This window comes from Typopeltis vanoorti, chromosome 8, assembly GCF_054136105.1.
Source record: "Typopeltis vanoorti isolate ZY-2024b chromosome 8, IOZ_Tvanoo_1.0, whole genome shotgun sequence".
In the NCBI taxonomy this organism is placed as follows: Eukaryota; Metazoa; Arthropoda; class Arachnida; order Uropygi; family Thelyphonidae; genus Typopeltis; species Typopeltis vanoorti.
In genome coordinates, this window is record NC_143556.1 from 72,333,821 (window position 1) to 72,358,008 (window position 24,188).

At 36.5% G+C, this 24,188-nt stretch overlaps 1 protein-coding gene across 1 annotated transcript in view; it reads right to left on the reverse strand.

The window, feature by feature from the left end:
- LOC150104094 (ER degradation-enhancing alpha-mannosidase-like protein 3) overlaps positions 1–24,188 on the reverse strand; it is a 391,801-nt gene that overhangs the window by 199,022 nt on the left and 168,591 nt on the right. The window contains 3 exon segments of the mRNA XM_090396397.1: positions 14,290–14,504; positions 16,205–16,242; positions 16,245–16,314. Of these exon segments, the coding sequence (XP_090252523.1) occupies positions 14,290–14,504; positions 16,205–16,242; positions 16,245–16,314 (323 nt within the window).

The window sequence follows — 24,188 nt, forward strand, 5'->3', positions numbered from 1 at the left end:
TTTGTGTCATTTATTATGTGAGGATGGATAATTGTTCATATAGATGAAAAATAGGAAGGGGCTTAAAACAGAACCTTATGGGACTCTAGCCCCCATGTTCAATGCATGTTGGAATAAATTCCATTAACTTTTACTTTAATTTTTCTTCTTTTCGTGAAATCTGAAATCCAAATTACTGATTTCTTCCTTATTCTAGTATCGTATGCAATTTTTTTATTAACTTTTGTCTCCAAACATGATCGAAGGCAGCTGTGAGATCATCACTCATCTTATTACCCACTTTAACAATAATGATATTTTTATTTTTATTCAGTTGCTTGTTAAAAATGAAACGAACAATTTCAGAGAACAAAAGAAATGAAAAGCAATTGCCATCCCCAAATCACTTTGATGTATTTCTAACAACAGAATGGATAATGTTCATTATGTGTTCAGCTGAAAAATAAAAAAAGCAAATAATAATTAGTAGACTTCCAATACATGTCAATATTAATTTTGTGATTTTTATGTGGTTTCCAAACATGAAAACCTATACTATTATACTATGAGTGGGCCAAGGATTTTTATTTTTATATAATCTGGAAACTCCACTGTAAAGACAAAATATGGAATTTTTTTCCAAGACACTTCAGGCCTTCAACAAGTAGGGTGGAAGGCTTCAGAATATTTTATCATGAATCTTGGTCCTAATTAATCATTCTATAGTGTTTTCTTTAAAACCTCAAAATAATAATAAAATTATTATTATTTCGGGCTACTCCAGGGAGTCCTTAGACTCATCGAGGGAGGCCCTAAACATCATGTCCACACAACTATTCGACATTCTCACAGTATCTATCATACCTTGCCTTGAACTTGCTCAATCATAGCACTCACAACAGACTCTGGAAGCTTATTCCACTCATTTACCACTCTAAAAGTAAAGAGCACAGCTCTAACACCCCTGCTAACAACACTCTTGCCCAGCTTCCATAGGTGTCCCCTAGTTCTCCCACCACTAGTGCTGATCTCAAAAATATCCTCTGAATTAATCCTATAGAATCCTTTTAGCAATTTGAATGTCTCAATCATATCTCCCCTTTTCCGCCTATCAACTAGTTTCTGCAACCCACAAATCTTCAACCTGTTGTTATATGGTTCATTCCATAGACCTGCTACCATCTTAGTCACTCGCCTCTGGATCCTCTCCACCTCCTCCCCATCAAGAAGGAACCTAGGTGACCAAATCTGGGCACAATAATCGAGTTGAGGTCTTATCAAGGCTCGGTACAGAGGTACAATAACTTGCTTGTCTCTGCTCGTCAAGGTATTTTTCAACAACTAAGTGAGTTGATGAGCTGATTTAGCTACTTTTGCAGTGTGCCCCCTAAACTTCATCTCCCTATCCACCAACACTCCCAAGTCCCTGGCCTCATCAATCTCTTGGAGTACAGTTCCACCAATGTGGTATACTGCTGCTAATCTTTTCACCCCAAAATGCAAAACCTTACATTTTGTCACATTAAATTGACATCCATTCTCCTTAGCCCAGAACTCCAATCTATCTAAGTCATCCTGCAAGACTTTGACATCTTCTGCATTCACTATTGCCCTACCCAACTTTGCATCATCAGCGAACAAATGAATTGTTCCACTTAGATCCTTCCCTATATCGTTAATGAACAGATTAAACAGCAGTGGTCCAAGAACAGAACCCTGCGGCACACCACTAGTCATAGGCCGTCTTTTGGACTCTACTCCTCAATAAACTACTCTTTGATATCTCTCCATCAACCACCCAAATATCCATCTCACCAACCCTATATCCATTCCCATATGTTGTAGTTTACGGATTAGAATTCCATGTGGTATCCTGTCAAACGCTTTTGCCAGGTCCAGCAGTATCACTGTAAACCCATTTCCCTTATCCTGTTCTGCTCACCTTGTTATAAAACTTGAACAAGTTACTGAGGCATGATCTACCCTTCACAAAGCCATGCTGTCCCCTGTACAGTATCTCATTTTCATCAATCCATTCCTGTATTTTTCCCTTGACTACTTTCTCCTAACTTTGACAACGACTCCTGATATGCTGATCAGTCGGTAATTTGCCACCATAGTCTTGGATCCTCCTTTATGCAGTGAAACTATTTTCCCCTCTTTCCACGCCTTCGGGACTAACCCAGACCAGAGACTCAGATTAAACAACATGGTCAAGGGCACTGATAATTCCTTAGCCACTTCACACAAGACCCGTGCCGGTATACCATCCAATCCCACAGATGTATTCACATTAAGGTTCTGTAATAGACTATTCACCTCCACTTCATTCATCACAATTCCCGTATAAACTAATGGTTCCTTCATATTTTCAACGTCACCACCTGGATGATATACTTTTGCAAAGTGCGCGCTCAGTAACTCCACTATATTGACTGGTTCAGTGACCTCCTTACCATTGTCATTCCTTAAAATCATTTTGCCATGTACAGTTTTTTTCTTGCTTGCAGCATATTGAAAGAACTGTTTGAGATTCTCTTTTGCTTGCATAGCTAGTTTCTTTTCATAATCAGCTTTTGCTGTTTTTACCACACTCGTTACCCTTCTGGCCTGCACTTTATACTGTTTGTGTGCCTGCAGGTCACCCCTTTCTTTAAATTCCCACCACAGTTTTTCTTTTTTTGCAGCTCAAGCTTAATGGTGTTATTCATCTATTTAACCCCTACTTGTTTTACTATTCGGACCCTAGGTATACAATCAGCCATAACCTCCTGTAAATGCTCCTTGACCACTTCCCATGCTCTATCGACGTCCAGCCCTTGCAGTTGTACATGCCATGGCACTGATCCAAGCAATCTCCTAAGCTTGTCAAACTTGCCAGCACGGTAATTCCACATATACCCTGTCTTAATCAAAAATTCCACACCTTTAGCCACCTCCCAGGTCAAGACCTTATGATCACTCTCACCAATAGGTGGCAACATGGTCATATTCATTACAGTCAAATTCTCAGATGCTATTACCAGGTCAAGCACTCTCACATCCCTAGTATTTTCAATTACATGCTGTCTCACATAGTTATCCCTTAATAATTGAATAAAATCCATTTCCTTCCTCACGTGTCCTCTCCTCCTTCCAATCAATGTTACCATAGTTGAAATCCCCCATAATAATTACCCTCCTTCCACTCATTTCATCAATTTGTTTATGCATACTATCTCCACCATCTATTCCTGGTCGATAGCAGCACCCAACTGTATATTTTATTCTGCCAGTCTCAATCTCACACCAAATAGCCTCAAATGAGCTCCTTTCACTATCCTGCAATACAACTTCAATTCTCCTTGGCTGCAGTTCATCAGCTATCATCAATAACACCCCTCCTCCCGTTTTATACTCTGTCCCTCCTAAACACACTATAACCTACACATTCTGTCCCACTAACTATATCATTTTCCGTCAGCCATGTTTCACTAATGCCAATAACCTGTGGCCAGGAAGAGCCAATCAAGGCCAAAAATTCTTCCTTCTTGTTCCTAATACTCCTGCATTAGTATACATGAAATGCAGTGATCCCTTTGTCTCAACCCTATCTTGATGCGTTATTCTAAATGTCCCATTCCCATTTTTTGTCCTTAGTGCTGGCTCGGGTACATTATATACATTTTTACACTGAACTGTCTCACTGAAGTTTGCATATCCACTCCTCCTCCTTCTCGGTAGTTCTAGTTTCCCTGGTTCTGCACATCCATTTTCACTTCATTCAGCAACACTTTTTCCAGTATCTGCACACCAAGTCCATTCAAATGCAAGCCATCCATCTTGTATAAGTCCTTTCGCCCGTCAAACTCATTCCACATGTCCACAAATTCCACACCACACCGTCTGCATAACCTGTGCATAATGTCATTTGCGATTATGGCCCTCCTTCTAAACTCCTCTCTGTCATACCGCGGCAACAGACTCGCCATTTTAACTCTGTCACTCTTTTCTTTCGCTACCTTTAACAATACTTTGAAGTCCTCTCTCATAAAAAATTTATCACCTTTCAATTCATTCGTACCCGCCACAATTATTAATTCTTTCACCCTCTGTTTTTGCACTCTAATACTCTCACTTACATCCTTAAATTTCGCACCCGGTAAGTATGATTTAGTTACACTCCCATCTATCACTCCTCTTAATAACAAGTCACCATAGAACACTCTTTCCTTCATTTCAGAAACTCGCCCACTCTTACACTGTTTATTAACGTTAGCCGAATCACTCTGGAAAGAGTTTTGCAGGTGCTCTAATTGCCACTGCGCATTTTGTATCACTGCACGCAACCTACGATCTCACTTCCTACAAATAATTCATTTTTTTTTATCATTCAAACCATTTTCTCTTTCTGTATAGTTGCTCTCGCTCTTTCTTAGATCAGCGCTCTCATTTTCTCATCTTGTACATTGCAATTCCCTATCAAGCCACTATTTTCACTCTCATTCTGGCTTTCTTCAACCAGAACTGTCTCACAACCTGACACATACTTCAACTCCTCACTTTGCTTACATTTTCTGCACATTCTCACACCACTCTCACTTTCAATCCAAACTCCAGCCTCATTTGGGAATACACACAGCACATTGGACAAATTCTCTCACATTATAGTTTTTGAACAATGCCGTCGTATTTTTGGACGCCATTATCTTATGTCGCATTGGCGCCATATTCAAATCTATGAAACGTATCGTTAAATATTGAATTAAATAACGGAATTCACACCAAAATTACACAGACACAACAAGCTACCAAAATTAGACAATATTACGTTATGATTTTAACCTATATTCTAATTTTCATTCAAAATGATATTCAAAAAATAAATAAATAAATGAACTGAAGAACTCTGGGCAAATCCATAAACTAGCAGTGTAATAAGTGAAAAACTTTTATACTTCCATAATTGAGCATTTTTTAAAATCTCATCTATGTCGTCTTTCCACATTTCAGATTTTTTGGTGACTTTTTCTGTCTCAAGTAGTGATCTGCTCCTGATTACATTTCTCATGAATATCATATACTACTGTTCTGTCACTTCTTGTCTCTTAGCAATCTTTCAAAGTAACACCACTAGATACCTGGAATATCTTTAACTTTGCTTTCCAGTGTTACCTTTATCACCTGATTCTTTTTACAGTACTCTTTCCTCCCTTTCTAAGCTTCTTCAACAGACATCAGTACATTTTGCTTCACTTCTCATATTTACTTTATTCTTAACCAAAGCCTTCCCATGGCTTTTTTTAGCTAGTTTTATATATTTCTTTGCTTTCTTACATTTTTCTTTGTATTCTATGAAATCATGGCACATGCTGATTTGGCTGGTTAATCAGCTGTTTACCTTCATGAGTTGACCATGGAGTTCTGATTTTTCCATCCTTGCAGATGATTTCACCATGTGCCTCCCCAGATGAATCAAATTAATGTTTTCTTCTGGATCTGCCACTCAAACAATTTAATTTCTTCTTGAATTTTATTAGTGTATTTTACAGTTCACTCTGAAAGACGCTGAACTTGGAGTTTGTTTGTATTTTTGTTTTATAAAAAAAACTTTCCTACTTTACTTTTCAATATGGTACTCAATTTTATCCATAGCAAAACTAAATGGTGATTACTTTCTATTTCAAATTCTCTGTATGCTCTCGTGTCCTGATATCACTAACAACAATAATAACACAGTCAATTAGAATTTTATTTTGCATCTTTTCTTCATGAATTTATGCAATCTTTATACTGGAGCATACTGTTATTAATGACTAGTCCATGTGCTGAACAGATATGGAGCAGAAACTTACCATTTTTATTTGCTTTGCTGTTTTCTCTAAATTTTCCCAAAACATTTCTATGTGTCCGGTATTCATTTCCTACTCTGCTGTTAAGATCAATAATACACACGTACTATTATTATTATTACATCCTCCATGGAGTCAACAGACTCATCATGGGAAGATCATTCAACTAACAACATATTTATCATATAAAATCATAAAATCTTAACATTCCTTGCATTAATAACACATTCTGCTAATGCATTCCATTCGCTGACAATTCTCCATGTAAAAATCAACTCCTCGCATCCTTCACCACACTTTTACATGACTTCCAGGAGTGATCTCTAGTTCTTCCTCTCTCACCTTCTACTCTTTTTATAATCCCCTCTGGATTAATCTGATAAAATCCTCTCACTAACTTAAACATCTCTATTATATCACCTCTCTTTCTCCTATCCACCAAACTTTGCAATCCACATTTCTTCAACCTCTCTCGATAGACAGCATTCCAAACTCCTAAGATTGTCTTAGTCACTTGTCTCTGGACCCTCTCCAATGTCTCCACATCACATTGAAAACCAGGTGACAATATACCATATACAAAACATAAATGCATGATACAAAAAACACAGATGAATATTTCTAATTTTTATATCAGGTTTAGCTACTTTCCTACAGAAATTCTGATGGTAAGGTTTATACATTGTTATTCATAATGATACTGTTTAAGGAAATTACAATGTAAACTATATATTGATTAGAAAAACTTAATATTTCCAATTTTTCAGCTTGCCATCATCAGTGAACAATGAATAAATTGATATGTGCATATAGGCACTATTTATGATATCTATAAACTAATGAAAAGAATTATAAACCCGGAGAAAAACTCATGTAAAAACTTTATTATTAACAAAGAATTTTTGCCTAAGTATCATAGGCATCATCAGTAAAAGATCATGTAAAAGACAATAACAGACAATTCTAAAAAGCATCACCTAAATAGCTAATGTAAGATAACTATAAGAAATATAATAATTTCCTATCTTATTTGGAAAAAAAAAAAAAACCAAAAAAATTATATTTATATAGACAAAATAAAGTTAGGAAACATTAGCTAATTTTAAAAGCACTATCTCCCACAAAGGAGATAGAAGTAAACCACTGAATCTGTTTAAGTTATGACAGTGAAGTCAAGTTTCAGACATTTCTTTATCAAGATGTTCTATGAGGAAACGAATTTTATGAAAGATTCTTTTTTCTTATTCCAATAAACTATGTTTAATGTTGATAGCATGCTGTGTAAGTCTAGACCATTCAGCCTCATGGTATTTAATATAAGACCTGTGTTCTTCTAGACAAATAAAACATCTTCCAGTTTGTCGAAAATAAGATAACCCACAAGAGCAAGGAATCTGGCCAATACCTAGATAACTGACAAGTGAAAATTTGTCCTTAGAAGCAAGAAAAGTGGAGATTTTTTATGATGGGGCAAAAGGCAACAAAAATATTCAGTAGTTTTAAAACTTTTGCTGTGCGTTCACTAATGTCATGCAAATAAGGGATAGGAATGCAAGTTATTTCTTCTGTATTTGAAGAGGTAGAAATACCATAATGTTAAAAGCTTTTTTTTTTTTTTTGATGAAAGAATCCTTAAAATGTACTAACATTTTAATAGTTCCAGCCTTTTGACTAGGATGGTGATGAGATTCATCATGGATATAATGGCCTGTATGAGTCTTATGAAAAAGATGTAGAAATGTAGGCTACCATTTGGTTGATTAAGAATTAAAAGATCTAAAAAGGCTAATTGCTTATTTACTTCTTCTTCTAAGGTGAATTGGATCCTGGGATTAAGTGCATTTAATTTCAAAAAAAAACTTCTGTAACTCAGAGGAAGAGCCATTCCAAATTGCAAAAATATAATCCACATATCTGAACTAGAGTGTAGGTCTAGTTGAAATGTTATTAAAAATACGCTGTTCAAAGTATTCCATGAAGAAGTTGGCAATAGCAAGAGAAATAGGAGTGCCCATGTCTGTTCCTTTGAACAGACATTGGTAAAATCAAATAGTGTAAAAATATCTGAAAGCAATTCTTTTTGAAATAATTCAACGGTGTCAGATAATTTTTATTTTTAAATGTTGGATCCCACTCACGATAGGTTATTGTAAACCTGTTGAAAGTGTTTTTCACTTGGTTATACTATAAATTAAAGATGTCAAGAAATTATACTCCTAGTTTCATCCTTTATTTAAAATATATTAAGAAATATTAAGTTTTATAATTAATGTTTAGTGTACATTGTAATTTCCTTAAATAATATAATTTCCTACATAAAGTGATCCATACAGATTATGAATAACATTAGAGATTATGTGCACATTTCTAACTCATGATTTAACATCAAACCTCCTGTACCTCCTTTAATTGTAACTTTTGACTTACAACTTGGAGTGCTTCAGGGTAAAAACTGGATAACTAGAAGGATACCTCTACATTACTTGTAAGGACTGCAGAGCTCCAAACAAGATTTCAGATTTAATATCTAATCCTCACCTTCTTGGTATTCAACACTAAGGATGGAATTAATATTCTTGAATGGCATGCAGTATCAATTAGAGTTATGTGGGCAAATATCAGAATAGGGGAAATGGACAATGAGACTTACTTAGGTCTTACAGAGTGCTCTAATAAGTAAGAAGATGAGGAATTTTTCAAGGAATTTAGAGAAGGCAGATGACAAAGAAAAATTAAAGGATGATATCCTATTTTTGGAGATCTAAACAGCAGAGTACGAAATGATTACCAGACATATAAAAATGCTTTGGGAAATTTTGGAGAAAAGCGCAAAGTTAATAATAATGGTAAATGCCTGCTGGATTTCTGTTCAGGACATGAATTAGTTATTACTAACACCATGTTCCAACATAAAATGTGCACAAATTCACATGGAGAGAAGATGCAAGAAATAAGAAAAGTCTTGCTGACTATGTTATAGTTGATAGCGATGTCTTCCCACTGGTTCAGGACACAAGAGTATACAAAGGATCTGAAACTGGAGGTGATCACAATTTAGTCTTGAGCAGGATGAAATTGAATGCCAAAATAAAAAAAAAAAAGATGTGTAAGAAAGTTTTAAAATGAAAGAAAATTGAATAGCTTTCATAGGTGACCTGTACACTCAAATCCAAAACCACCATTCAAAAAAGAGTTTGAAAACAAGAACCAAACCTTGGAAATTCAGTGGAAAACCCTGAAGAAAATTGACTGATTCAGCTAGACAGACATGTGGTGAGATAATCTGCAAGGATACAAAAATAAGAACTCCATGGTGAGCTCAGGAAGTTAAAGAGGCAGTCAAGGAAAACAAGAGTGTATATCAAAAATTCCTGGCAAGTAAGTCAGCTTGTGCTCTTATAGAATACAGAAAAAAAAAAATGTAAAAAAGCAAAGCAATGCATAAAACTAGCTAAACAACTAATTCTGTGCATGAGACTTCCCCAAATTTGGGAAGCTTGCTTCCTAAGAACATCAGCCCAACAGCCCAGACAACCCAATTTAGCCACCTTTAGGACCAACTTCAGTTGCCTCCACCAGCCTCATTTACTTGTTGTTAATGCCTGCATGCACATATCATAGTTTTATGTTCCAAGAAGATGGCAATGTAACATTGTTGAAATATAGGAAGGTATTGATTAAAGTTTTTTAATGAATATTTTAGTATATGTTGTCATTTCCTGAAAAATTTAATGTATGGATATTTACAGCAGGAATGGAGAGTTTGATTTCAGCTTTTGAAGGAAAATCCTTAGAAAAATATTTGGCCCAGTGAATTATAATAGTCTCTGGAAGATCAGATAACAATGAGTTATATCAACTTTATAAAGAACCCACAAATATTCAGTATAATCAAGTTCAAAAAGTTACAGGAACAGGACATGTCTTTCATCTAGAAAATGACAGTATTCTTAAGAAGACAATAATATTTACCAAGAATTTCTGTAAAATTCTTGGTAAATACCCAAAAGGAAAATCTAAAACATGACAAATAGACACTAATAGTTAAAACAGCAACATCATATTACAATACCCAAACTAGAGAAGTAAAGTTTTGGACAGACAGGGTTGAAGACAACAAATCCAAGAGGCCAAGGCTCAATTTGAGTCACAGAGCCATAAGAAGTATATCTATCCTTAATTGTATAATTTCTTGGGATATATTTCTTAATTTTTTAATAATTATCTTTTAACTGTATTCTACCATAGTGTACTGTTTTAAATAACATGACATATTGAGCAAAATATGTATATGATGAAAACTAAATTTCATTTAGTTTTCTTGCATGTGTGAAGCCTTTATTTAAAACATTATACTATGTATAGCATGCATGTCTCTATTAAACATCTAGTAACTATATTCTATCATGCTCATTAGATTAATAATGCATATTTAGAGATGTTTACTATAATCCAATTTATAAATATAAATATAGCATCTATTATCTATTTTGTTGAAATCTTTGTGCTCATAAGATACTTCAATAGATAATTAAATAATTCCAATTAATTTTGTGCATAATTCTAACGTGTGAAGCAAATTTTTCATTTTATAATTTTCTTTTTTTGAGTATTGATATCATTCAACTTTTCACCTGTCATTCAGCATTGCTATTTCTTTAAATACTTTTTTAAAAATATCAGAAGCTTTTTTGTTAATTATTTTCCTCCATATTTGAAAGTCATTCTGTTGCTTATCTATTCTGGATGATTTTTTTTTTTTTTTTTTTTTTTTTTTTTTCAAATGTTGAATCTATTCTTTTCTGTAAACAGATAATAGAAACTGTCTTTCCTATTTCTATTATTTAGCTATTCGGATGCTTTCATTTAGTCATTTCTTTCAAGCATGCATTATTCTTCTCCAGAATACTAAAATTCATTTATTAGAAGATAATTTGAGTTAAATATATGATTCTTTTAAGTAGTAATATTTTGTTTTATTTTTCTTATCTCATTATTTATGTAGAATTTTTGGATATTTATCTTCAGAGAAGCAGTTTTCTTTTTTGTTAATTTTTTCTAATTTTAACTACATTTTTTTCTTCTTGATACAGTATTTTTCATGTTTGATTAGTTTTAGTATGTATGTATTTTTTAATTATAGTGCTTCTTTTGCTGTTTTCTGTATATCTTTAATAGTTGCCCATTTTACTTCCGTTGTTTGTTTTTATCTTTTATGCTTTCTAAGTTATCTAAATATTTCTTCAGTGAATTAAGTATCATATACTTTCAGTTCTGAAATTATCCTATGTTGTCTTTGTAAAGTGTTTCATTCTTTAATTACCATCTCCTTTCAAAGATAGTAATATTTGCCAACATTTAAAATTCTTACATCAATATTTTTTTCCCCGGTATAATTTCTCTATTAGTTATAATGTAATCAGATTATATATTTTATTGTCTTTTCACTTTTTACACATTGTATTTTAAGAGAGTGTTTATTTATTGTTCATTATAAATTCATTAACCTTTTATGTGGCTTCCACCCATAAAAGGCTGTAAAACATACAGCCCATTAGTATTGCAGGTGGGGTAAGTTTTTTCTATTTTTATTCATTTTTCCACAATCCAGAAACCCTGCTCTAGAAATGTAAAACTTTTCTGAGCCAATTCAGTTCTCTAGTAAATAAGCAGGTAATGGTTTCAAATGGGAAATGAAATTCTGAAGTTATAATTCCACCCAAGGACAATTACAAACATCCACACTTGCAGCAGGATTTGAAATATATGGAATATACAGGTAGTTCTCAATTTACGAATTTTTTATTTTAAATTGTGCATGGTGAAGGTGAATAGAGGCATGTATGGGGAAGTATGCAGTATGTAATGATTAGTTAGAATGAGCTTCAGTCACTCAGAGCCTTGGTTGAAGTCCAAATCTTAGACAACTTGTTCCCAAGAAACATCACTACTTTGTTCAATCACTGTTTAACTTCTAACTATTTTATTTGGCAAAAAACTGTCTACAAACAACTCACCGGATTAGCTATGGGTAGCCCCCTCTCCCCTCCTTGTGCTGCCTTATTCATGGAAGATCTAGAAGAAAAAATCTTATCCCAGATCATTCCAAAACTGAAAATTTGGTACAGATATGTGGATGATATCTTTCTCATTTGGGATCATATGAAAGAAGAACTAATGGATTACCTTAACCAAATCAATAGTTTCCACCATACCATCAAATTCACATTAGAAATTGAAAAAGATGGAAAACTGCCATTCCTTGACATCCTAATAAAGAAACAAACCAATAATAGTATCAACCTATCTGTTTATAGAAAACCTACAAATACTGGATGTTACCTCCATTTCAACTCGTCTCATCATATAGCTCAGAAACTTAGCATTATTCATATGCTCAAGAAAAGAGCTATACAGTACACAACAGATAAGAATGATCTACAAATGGAATTAACTACAATATCCAGAGAACTATCTTTAAATGGTTATCCAAAAAGACTCTACAACGAGATTCTCTCGACTGATATACCACACAGACAACGTGATGACGCCCAATACATCAGTACTATTACTATTCCATTTGTCAGCAGCATTTCCAAAAAATTAGCTAACCTTCTAAAAGCACATAATATCAGAGTAGCATTCAAGTCAATCAACACTATTTGGAAATTTTTAAGATCACCGAAAGATCCTCATCCATTCTACAAGTACTCTGGAGTATATAATATACCTTGCTCATGTGGTATTAGTTATGTAGGTCAGACCTCTAGAAGCTTTGAAACGAGAAAGAAAGAACACATAGGATATATCAGAAACAACAGACAAGACATTTCAGGCATTTCTTACCACTTTGCCTCTACTAACCATCACATTGAGTGGGATAAGAGCCTTATGCCCTATATAGAAGATAACTACCATTCAAGAACCTTCAAGGAAGCAGCTACAGTCGCCCATAAAACTGAAAACCTAAACAAGAATCAAGGTCTAACCTTACCAGAAATTTGGAAAGCTTTAATCAGATCATTAAACATCAAAGAAATGAACTTTCATGACAATTACATCATGAGCCATAACGAATAAATCACGTTCCCAAGACACGCGCATTGCCTCGTTCAATACTAATTTTTTGTATGAATTAGAACCATCAGTTATAACCTAGTCTGTTACCTTCATATAGCTTACTGGTTTGTATTCCCTGAAGATGCCGATAGAAAAAAATTGGCGAAACATGTAGGATAATAAAATAAAGCTACTTGACGAACATTATATAAAAAAAGTGTAATAGTCTTTTTCTTATGTTATTTTTTAAATATGTAAATCTTTGGCCAGTAGTCTTTCTTATAATTTAATATTCCTTCTTATGAATGTAACTCTCGCTTATAGCATTATTTCTAAGGCAAATTCCTGCTTTATGAATTCCTGATTTACGAACGGTCACCTAGAACCATTTAATTCGTAAAGGTGGGAACTACCTGTATATGCTAACCACAACCAGGCCAGATTTCATTGTTAAATCTCTGGCATATACCTGGAATAAGTGTACTGCCAATTATTGCATTTAAATCTTCAATGATTAAATTACATTTGACAAAAAATTATATTCTTGTTTTCACCTTTATTTTACCTGAGTGTAAGCAAAAAAATTGTTGCATGTGAAAGATTTTCTTGACTAGGCTACTTGAATATAGAGTTATCTCATTGCCCAAGTATACATTCCCTTTTAGCCATATAAATTCCATGCAGTACAAGAAGTCACTATTCAGAGTGGTTTTGACTCTGAATAGGGACTTTTCATAGTCAAATCTTATGAAATCAAATGTTATCAGAGGTAAATAGATCCATGGAGATACTTAGAGCTAATTCAGATTTCCACCCTTTGGCCTGCTTGCTTAATTTCTTCTCATAATCTGATCTTATGAGAAATGCGATTAGCATGGTAATAATAATAATAATCATATGATGATACACGGCCGCAGTCCCCTTTACGGGGAGGTACAGCACCATCTCAGTCCCCCCCTCCCAAAAAAAAAAATTTTATCCAGGTTCCGGAACTGGCATAGGCTGACGAATCAGACCTATGGCTGGGTCAGTATTCCTGACTGTAATCCGCGTGTCCTCAGACCGGTTTGCCTGCTGGCGGGATGAAAAACACCAGATAAACTGGCAGAAAAAACCCTGCTGTCTACGCCCAAGACTGGCCAACTTGGCTATGGCTGAGGAAGATCCTAAAGTTCCTCGCGTTGTCGACGGGAATTGAACCTAGGACACTCCTTCCCCAGGCATATGGTTGCAAAGCGCAAAGCCACTAGGCTAACTGCGCAGACTAGTATGGTAATGAAGGTACCATATTAGTCACCATTCTTGTCTGAGCCTTGTACTGCTTGTGAGCTTGCTAACTGCCTTTCTCCTTATACATCCCCCACAATCCCCCCCCCCCCGACTCCTGCTTAATGATATTACTCATCCATCTAACACTTACCTGATTTACCCTCTTGACCTTGGGTATAACTAATACTCTTTAACCATCTCCTGTGGCCTGCTAAAATCCTTCCTTTACAGATTCTTATGCCATGGTTCTGCTTCAAACTGCCTACTAAGCTCATCATAATCTCCTTCCCTGAAGATCCACACATACCGCTTCTCAACTGAAAATTCCTTTTTTCATCTCTCAAGTCAAGACCACAATCATTATTCCTAATTGAAGACAACATGGCCATGATCTGATTCTATGACCAGATGCCAGCAATCTCAGTAATCTTTCCTCCTTCCACTCTATGTCTCCATAGTTGAACCCCCCCCCCATAATAATCACTTGAGTTGAACTCATTTACAGTAATTTGCCCCCCTTTCTGACATTTCAGCTTTTCCCATAATATCATTGATCTTTAAATTTTACCATACCAAAACTTTCATGCTCTCTCTCCCCTCTCCACAATATAGTGTTATCAGGCCCTTCTCAACAGAGCCTCCAACCTTCCCATTCAGATGAACTCTCTTTTATTCACCAGGCCTTGCTATCTAATGGTTACAATGCCAAAAAAAAAAATAATAATAATAATAAATTGGTTATTCCTTGCATCCTTCTCAACATAGACTGCAGTAATGTTAACTATTCCATATATCCAGAGCACCTCAGAAAAAATAGCCAGAACTTTAAAGAAACGATCTCTTCACTGTTTTCAAAGTTCATCAGAAGCTAGCTGTCCTTATTTTCTCTCCTGTTCCTCTGCCTAGTAGGAGAAGGAATAACCAGCAAGCTGGTACTGTTAATGGTTGATGAAATTAGGAATATCTTGGTATATTATGTGGACTGTACTGTAGCTTGTCTCTTTGTGTATATATATATATGTTAAAGATACCAAGCAATTTTAACAAGCAATTTTCTACATATATATATATGTGTGTGTGTGTGTGTGTGTGTGTGTGTGTGTGTGTACTCTAGATGATGATCATAATATGAAGATCAAAATGTAAGTAATTATCTCTATTTATATTTGGCTCATTATAAAATCTTTGGCTCATTATAAAAATAGGCAAAGATTACTATTCTCATATACTTTGCTTAGAAAAAAAAAAAAAATCTAATTTTTATTGGTTTCATGACCTGAATGTTTCTGAAGTGCAATGTGCAAGTTAATTCCTGTGGTAATTCAGGTTTTTTTTTTTTTCTTCTAATGCAAAACAGGAATTAGCACTCATGGTACAAACATGGATGACTAACTGAAACAGTTTTAAACAGGATCATTATAACATTTAATTATATAGGTAAAAATACAAATATAAATACAGTAGAACAATAATGAACTTTCAACAACCGATTTTAATGAAAATCACTTATTATACTGTACTTTAGATAAGGAACTGGTTTGTAGGTCTATGAAATACAGAAGACCCACAATCTTCTGAGATCATTCCCTGAACCACTGGTTGTATTAATGAGGTAGTGCACTTGTAGCTGGAGAAGCTACTATCACGTTTCTGCATTTGCCAAAACAATGTATGTAGCAGTTGGTTGTGTATATGTATTCAGAATAAAGCACACTGAATGACAAAATGAATGTTGGTGATCATGCAGTAATGACCACTCTCATGAATTAGTATGTTTTAGCACTATAACAAAACAGCACTAAACAGGGCAGTATTAAATGGAGTATTACTGTATATGAATTAGAAATCTTTAATGTAGTGTTATCATGGAGTGTAATAAAACAAAAACTGTTCTTGAAATAGTTTGCAAAAACCAAAGGTGGGTGGGGGGAATAATTAGGAGAGCATGATCAAACCAGTTAGCTTGTGTGCAACTGTATTAGCATGATTCCATGAGTATGAATGAATTTGAGCTATTTTATAGGAACATCTAAATGGCTTTTGCAATGTATAACAGCCTCACTCACCTCGTCTTACCCCAATCTCCATTATGAATATTAAGCACAGAGTTCCCATAAGGTCACTGGTACGATGACGCTGTTGCCATAAATAATCCATTGCTATTCTTGCTTTTTCCCCCCACCCCCCCCCCCCCCCACCCCCCCCCCCCCCCACCCCCCCCCCCCCCCACCCCCCCCCCCCCCCACCCCCCCCCCCCCCCACCCCCCCCCCCCCCCACCCCCCCCCCCCCCCACCCCCCCCCCCCCCCACCCCCCCCCCCCCCCACCCCCCCCCCCCCCCACCCCCCCCCCCCCCCACCCCCCCCCCCCCCCACCCCCCCCCCCCCCCACCCCCCCCCCCCCCCACCCCCCCCCCCCCCCACCCCCCCCCCCCCCCACCCCCCCCCCCCCCCACCCCCCCCCCCCCCCACCCCCCCCCCCCCCCACCCCCCCCCCCCCCCACCCCCCCCCCCCCCCACCCCCCCCCCCCCCCACCCCCCCCCCCCCCCACCCCCCCCCCCCCCCACCCCCCCCCCCCCCCACCCCCCCCCCCCCCCACCCCCCCCCCCCCCCACCCCCCCCCCCCCCCACCCCCCCCCCCCCCCACCCCCCCCCCCCCCCACCCCCCCCCCCCCCACTCTTGTGCAGAGTGAAATGTACCCAAACCTAATGCAGATGGTAAATAGGATCCCCAACAGTCATCACAATCGATGAATGTAGGTAAATGTGGTAATCTTAGCAACTCTGATCATGAATGTATTATCGGCTAAAGACAGCCCAAGTGGTAAGAACCCTAGGATTCTAGAGCAACTGTATCAAGAGTCAACCATGAGTATACTATCTATAGACATACCAGCACACCACCATTGATGACTGGAGTTGACTAGACTGTCCAAGGCTTGTACAAACTAACCGAAGGACAACAGCGGTACAAATATTACATCCAGTTTCAATGTCAGAGGTCAAGCAGCATCAGCAAGCAAATTGTATGCCGTACCCTGTATGCCATGGACTATGCAGCCAATGCCCTAATCATGTACCACTGAGGACAGCTCTTCATCGGGCATTGAAACCACTACAAAAAGAAGGCACAGCCGTGGGCTGTGCCTTCTTTTTGTAGGTAGAACACGTTTTGCCATACAAAATAATCAGAATGTAATACATGCGCAAAGAGCGCAGTGATATCTGGAGGAAATTTGTTCTGTAAAAGAAGAATTGTGTCATTGATTGAGACATTCGTAAAGAGGGCAGAGACGTCAAAACTGACTAATAGATCATCTTTTTCTAATGTAATGTCTTTGATGATGTTTATGAAGTGTTGTGTGTTTTTTTGATATAGGAGGGGGAATGACCTACCAACTCCTTGAGTGTTGCCGCTAATTTTTTGGCTAAGTGATAAGTCGGGCTATCAATCCCTTCGACGATAGGCCTTAACGGTGTGTTTTCTTTGTGAATTTTTCGGTAGCCCATAAATTCTCGGGGAACGAGCATAGTGTGGAAATTTTTTTTGACCATTATCTTCGGGCCATGTGGTAATGAACTTAAGTAGATTTCTCTGTTTTGAGCGGCAACACTCAGGGAGTTGGTAGGTCATCCCCCTCCTATATCAAAAACACACAACACTTCATAAACATCAAAGACATTATATCAGTTTTGAAGAAGGCACAGCCATGGGCTTTCCATTATCTGCCCCCCCCCCCGATTGCTAACTTTTATATGGAACATTTTGAACAACTTGCTCTAGGTCCCTCCCCTTTAAAACCCAAAGCTTGGCTCAGATATGTTGACGATGTTTTCGCGATTTGGTCTCATGGCTGCCAGACACTTTCCTTAGCCACCTAAACAAGCAACACAAACGTATGCAGTTCACAATTGAGATTGCAAAACATAACACATTGCCGTTTCTAGTTTCACTTGTCACACGTCTTCCCTCGGGCAATCTTTCCTTCACTCTTTACCAGAAACCGACACATACTGGCCAATATATACACATAAACTCCTACCACTACCCAACACAAAAACGAGATGTCATCAATACCCTAAAAGACAGGGCTCTGAAGATCTGCTCCGGTGAACAGGTACTGAAAAACCAATTTAAAGTGATGAGTAATATTTTTCAAAAAAATGGATACAGCCGAAACACCATTAACAAAATTCTCTACAAGATCTCAATAAAAAACAAAGACAAACCAGACTACAGTAAAACTATAACCATTCCCTACATTAAAGGGACATCAGACAAAATAAACAGAGTACTACAAAAATACAACCTCAAGGCCACCTTTAAACCTCCTGCAAAATTAAAAAGCTTACTCAACTCGTCCAAAGACCCTTTCCCTCCGCTGGCCCACCCTGGAGTATACCGTATTTACTGCACATGCAACATACCATACATACGAGAAACAGGAGGCACAATTCCGATCAGACAAAAAGAACATAAACGACACATCAAATATAATAATTATGGTGAAGCTGGCCTTTCTGATCATGCTCTGAACACCTTATATAGAATTGACTGGAAAAGCACTAGTTGTCTACATCACACCAAAACATGGTATGAATGCAAATTTAAAGAGGCTTGTGAGATCATTATCAACCACCCCCAATCTAAACAATAATGATGGTCTAAAAATCCCATACATATGGAAGGCATATATTCGTCACACAAATCCTTCCTCTCTAAGAACAACTATAAATAGGACTCTAGAAAATCCAGGATCCTAAATCCATAATAATTTTAATACTGAAAAATAGGACATCACTGTTAAGGGGGGGGGGGGGGAGAAATCTATAAGAAAGTTTATTCATGTTGTAATTTATATATACATATATATTTTTTTTTAATCAAAAATAACAACTGTAATAGAACATCACTGTTACTGGAAGGAAAACCATCTGCAAGCAAGAATATTTATTCATGTAATCAAAAATTAAATTAGCTTGATGGCTCCCCCCCCCCCCCACTAGAGGTCATGCCAGTGAGTAGCATGTGATCAAATAATTGTTTCTCTAGCTTAGGGTTTGAAATATAACGCAGCTTGCCTTGTATATTTATGTATGCTCCAGATGATGATCTTGATATGAAGATCGAAACGTCAGGATAATAAAAAGAGTTATTCTAATACGGTTGTAGAATCCATAATTTCAAAAATGAATGCTGATCACCGTGTAACACTAAAAGAAAGAACAACATTCTTCTCCTTTAATTCCTGCACAGATAACTACAGCACATTAACCTTCCATAATGCCAAAAATGCTTGTGCTTTCTCTAGTCTTTCATCAGAAATAAATCAAAAGAATCTGGAGCATTCTGAGCAAAACTGGAGATATACATGACCTTGTTAGTTACCTATTCTATACTGCCTTTACAATATTTCCTACTGGTCTGGCATCAATACCAAAGCATGGGAAAAAAAGCCTATATTCAGCCATTAAACCATTATCCCATTTCACTTCTTCAGCATCTGGAGGGCCACAAGCTAAGTGGTGACCATCCCAGCAATGTGAATTTTACCACACACACACACAATCAAAAGTAGATCTTCTAGCCATCTTTGGATACAAGATATGGAAAGGTCTGTAGAAACTCGTGTGATTATTCAACATTTCCAGGGCATCTGATTGGATCAGGCACAGAGGTATTGTTGCGCAATTACTATTTTATGCTCTTCTTTCTATCCTTTGTAACTGAGTTGCCAACTTACATTCTGGTCTTTCACGATGTCTCTTGAAGATGGTTGGTTCTGTTATGTCCTTACCAGTGCCAGAATATTCCAGGTTTTGCTCTTTTACCTACTCTTCTTCATCCATCTATTCACTGGACATCATCAGATGTATAGCACTGGCCAACAAAAAAAATGTCAGATCATAATCTGCTGATTATGATCTGACAGTTGTTTTTTACTAATTTGGGTGCGCTGATTTCAAATATCAAACCCATTTTTCTCTATCACATCAGGTTTTTCCTCTATGGCATTTTCTTTTTGCTAATTTGTAAGTTTTTGATAGTTTTAAGGAGGCAGTACTATTTAGAGGATCAAAAAAAATCGATTTTTTAATATTATTTTCTAAAAGTATGTACTTTTAAAAATCTGTTCCTAACTTTTTATCAAGAAATTCGAAAAATTCCCAAAGATATAGCCTATTATTCAAAGCGGTGCGCAGATCAGAATCGGAGCGCTCACCGCTCTTGCTTGTTAGTAAACGAATAAATGCGTAAGAACCTGCAGCGGTACGTACTGGCGCTTTGAATGCGAAAGAAGCCGATAACCAACCTAATACATTTAGGTGATGAAAAGTAGGCGATGACAACTGCCTAAAACAAATGAATGCTATATGCGTCATAGCAGACAAAGAACGATCGAAATCAGTCAATCGTTAATTGATCATGAAAGTATGATGAGTGCTTATAACGTTTCAATAAAGTCTCTGGTTTTTTTTTGTCTTGTTAATTGCATGTTAGTCGGCAGTGAAGAAAATACATCATGTCTACTACTTGAAATTGTGTCAATAGTGTAGATTCCTTCTGCTACATTTGTGGCAGCTTTACTGTTCCCAGTCAAAGGACAAATATCACTGATTTCGTTAAGAAAGTGTACTTTGCATACTTTGACATAAAACTTGCAGATCAGGACAATTCATGGGCTCCAAATAAAGTGTGTAAGTCATGTGTAGAAAATTTACGACAGTGGAGCAAGGGAAAACGCCAAAAATTAGCTTTTGGCATTCCAATGATTTGGCGTGAACCGAAAAATCACGTAGATGATTGCTATTTTTGTTTAGTTCAGACTTCTGGTTATAATAAGAAGAATAAGAAAAAAATTGTGTATCCAAATCTCGACTCAGCAATTCAGCCAGTTGCTCATTCCAATGAAATAGCCATTCCAATTTATAAAGGACTTCCTTTACTTGAGAACAAGCATCATCGGGATATGCCAGATGTTCTTGAGGAGCAAGACCTGGATGTTGATTTAGACAATGAAAATTCAATTTCTAGTTCTGGACCGCAACGTTTTACTCAAACGGAATTCAATGACTTAGTAAGAGATTTGGGCCTATCAAAGGAATCATTGGAATTGTTAGCTTCAAGATTAAATGAAGAAACTTACTGGAGCAAGATACGAAGATAACTTTTTATCGTAGCAGGGAAAGTAATCTTGTACAATATTTTAAACATGAGTGTCGGTTTGTTAACTGTAACAATGTGTCAGGTTTACTAACTGAAATGAGTGTTGTACAATATCATCCAAATGAGTGGCGTTTATTTATCGACAGTTCAAGCTGAAGTTTCAAGTGTGTCTTACTACACAATGGGAATGTATATGGCTCAATTCCTATTGGCTATTCAGTCCACTTAAAGGAAACATATGAGGACATTAAAAAGGTTCTGAAGTTATTAAAATATACAGACCATAACTGGATCATCTGTGTGGATCTTAAAATGGTGAACTTTTTACTTGGCTTTCAAAGAGGATATACAAAGTTTCCGTGTTTGCTATGCTTCTGGGATAGTCGAGCTAGAAACCAACACTGCAGTCAGAAACATTGGCCTCTTAGAATATCCTTAAATGTTGGAGAACAGAATGTTATGAATCAACCTTTAATCGACAGAGAAAAAATCATTTTTCCACCTCTACACATCAAACTAGGTCTTATGAAGCAGTATGTTAAAGCTTTAGATTTACAAGGTGACTGTTTCCAATACATATGTGAAAAATTTCCACGACTTAGTTATGAAAAAATTAAAGGCGGTGTATTTGATGGGCTGCAAATTAGAACTTTAATGAGAGACCCAAATTTCATCAACTCTATGAACGAAATTGAGAAAGAGGCCTGGACTTCATTTATGATGGTTGCGAATAATTTTCTTGGAAACAAAAAAGCGTGCAATTACAAAGATCTAGTGGAAACAATGCTTGAAAATTTCCAGCACCTAGGTTGCAACATGAGCATAAAGTTTCATTTCCTATACAGTCATCTTGATAGATTTCCCGAGAATTTAGGTGCTGTAAGCGATGAACAAGGTGAAAGATTTCATCAAGACTTAAAAACTATGGAAGATTGGTACCAAGAAAGATGGGATTCTCACATGATGGCTGAATACTCCAACAGTAGTCAAAACAGAACACACAGCAGAAATCAAATCAAATCAAAAGAAATCAAAGCACCAGTACATGCCATTGCAGGTTTTTACGCATTTATTCGTTTACTAACAAGCGAGAGCAGTGAGCACTCTGATTCTGATCTGCACACTGCTTTGAATAATAGGCTATATCTTCGGGAATTTTTTGAATTTCTTGATAAAAAGTTAGGAGCAGATTTTTTTAAGTACATACTTTCAGAAAATAATATTAAAAAATCGATTTTTTTGATCCTCTAAAAGTACTGCCTTCTTAAAACTATCAAAAACTTACAAATTAGCAAAAAGAAAATGCCATAGAGGAAAAACCTGATGTGATAGAGAAAAATGGGTTTGATATTTGAAATCAGCGCACCCAAATTAGTAAAAAACAAGTCTCATATAAAAGTCAGCAAAAATTGTGTTGGACTGTGTAATCATTCCATTCCTTGATGATGTGCCGCACCAGTCCTCGCCAGATGGAGGCTTCAACTCTGATGATCAGTCACTCAAGACACACCATCCATCTATTAATCTAATTGAGGGTCTACCCCCTTCATCTTTTTCCAGGAACTTTATCTTCTATCACTATTCTGAGAAGTCCTCCTTCCATCCTTTCAATGTGTCCAAAGTATTTCAGCTTTCTACTGTCAGTATCTTTAAGGAGCCTTAAAGTTCTAATGATCCTTTCTGGCACTCATCCAACTGACCATTTTTCAAGTATGCGATATCCTCAACAGCATTCTTTAACACCACATCTCAAAAGCAGCTATCCTTTTCCTATCAGACTTCTTTAAGTTCCAAGTCGCACAAATCATAAGTCATTGTTGGAAAAACAGCTGCATCCAGAATCCTTAACGTTGTTCCTGGGCAGATAGATCCATCCTTCCAGATTTTAGACAAGCCTCTGACTTGTTATAACCATTCCTAATCTTCTTCTGATGACAGAGGGGTGTCTGGATACTTTTGATCAGATAGTTTATATATATTTAAATTTTTTTTGTAACTTATACTATACATGAGCACTATAGCAAACCTACAGGGACCAAAGACAGTTCATTATAACACAATGTTTGTTATAGTGAATTTACAATAAAAATACTAAACTCCACACTCCATTCCCATGAAACAAAAGAGAATGAGATATAAAACAAAAGAAATCATGGGAAACAAATTACAAAAAAATATAACAAAGAATCACAAGAAACAGAACAAAGAAAGTCACAGGAATAAGAAAAAAGAAAATGGCATTTTTTACTAGTTGTTTTTCATGTATTTCAGTACTACTGTCCAACCACAGATCTGAGACCCTAGTCTGTCAACTTGTCAAGAAGAGTCAATTCATGTTGAAGGAAAAAGAAATAAGCTGATGTACGAATTGGTCACCAACACTCAAATTCACGTGCTTTATATGTAAAGTTTTCCTACTGTTATACGAGTAAAAATAGTTACCACTTTAAAAACCACAATATTCATAAAAGAAAAGTTAATTTTCCGACAAGTAATAATAAACAACTCATCACACAAGACGGATTGATTATCCTATTATCGGAATGGATTCTCCTTCTTCTGACATGCGCAGAAGTGTCGTCTCGTATCTGTGGGCGTATAGTACTATAATTATATAAACATAATTATACAAATATAATTGTATAAGTAGGCAAAAGTGTGCTGTAATTTGAACAAAATATATTTTTTTACTATTAAAATTTGGCCACACACTTCTGGCTTTCTCGCTGCACACCATTTGATAAACACTGAACTCTATACAAACATTATTACAAAAAAAAATAAAACAGTTTGAAACCAAGAACCAAACCTTGGAGTCTCGGTGACAAACTCTAAAGAAAAAATGATTGATTCAGCTAGGGAGGCATGTGGTGAAGTTGTATG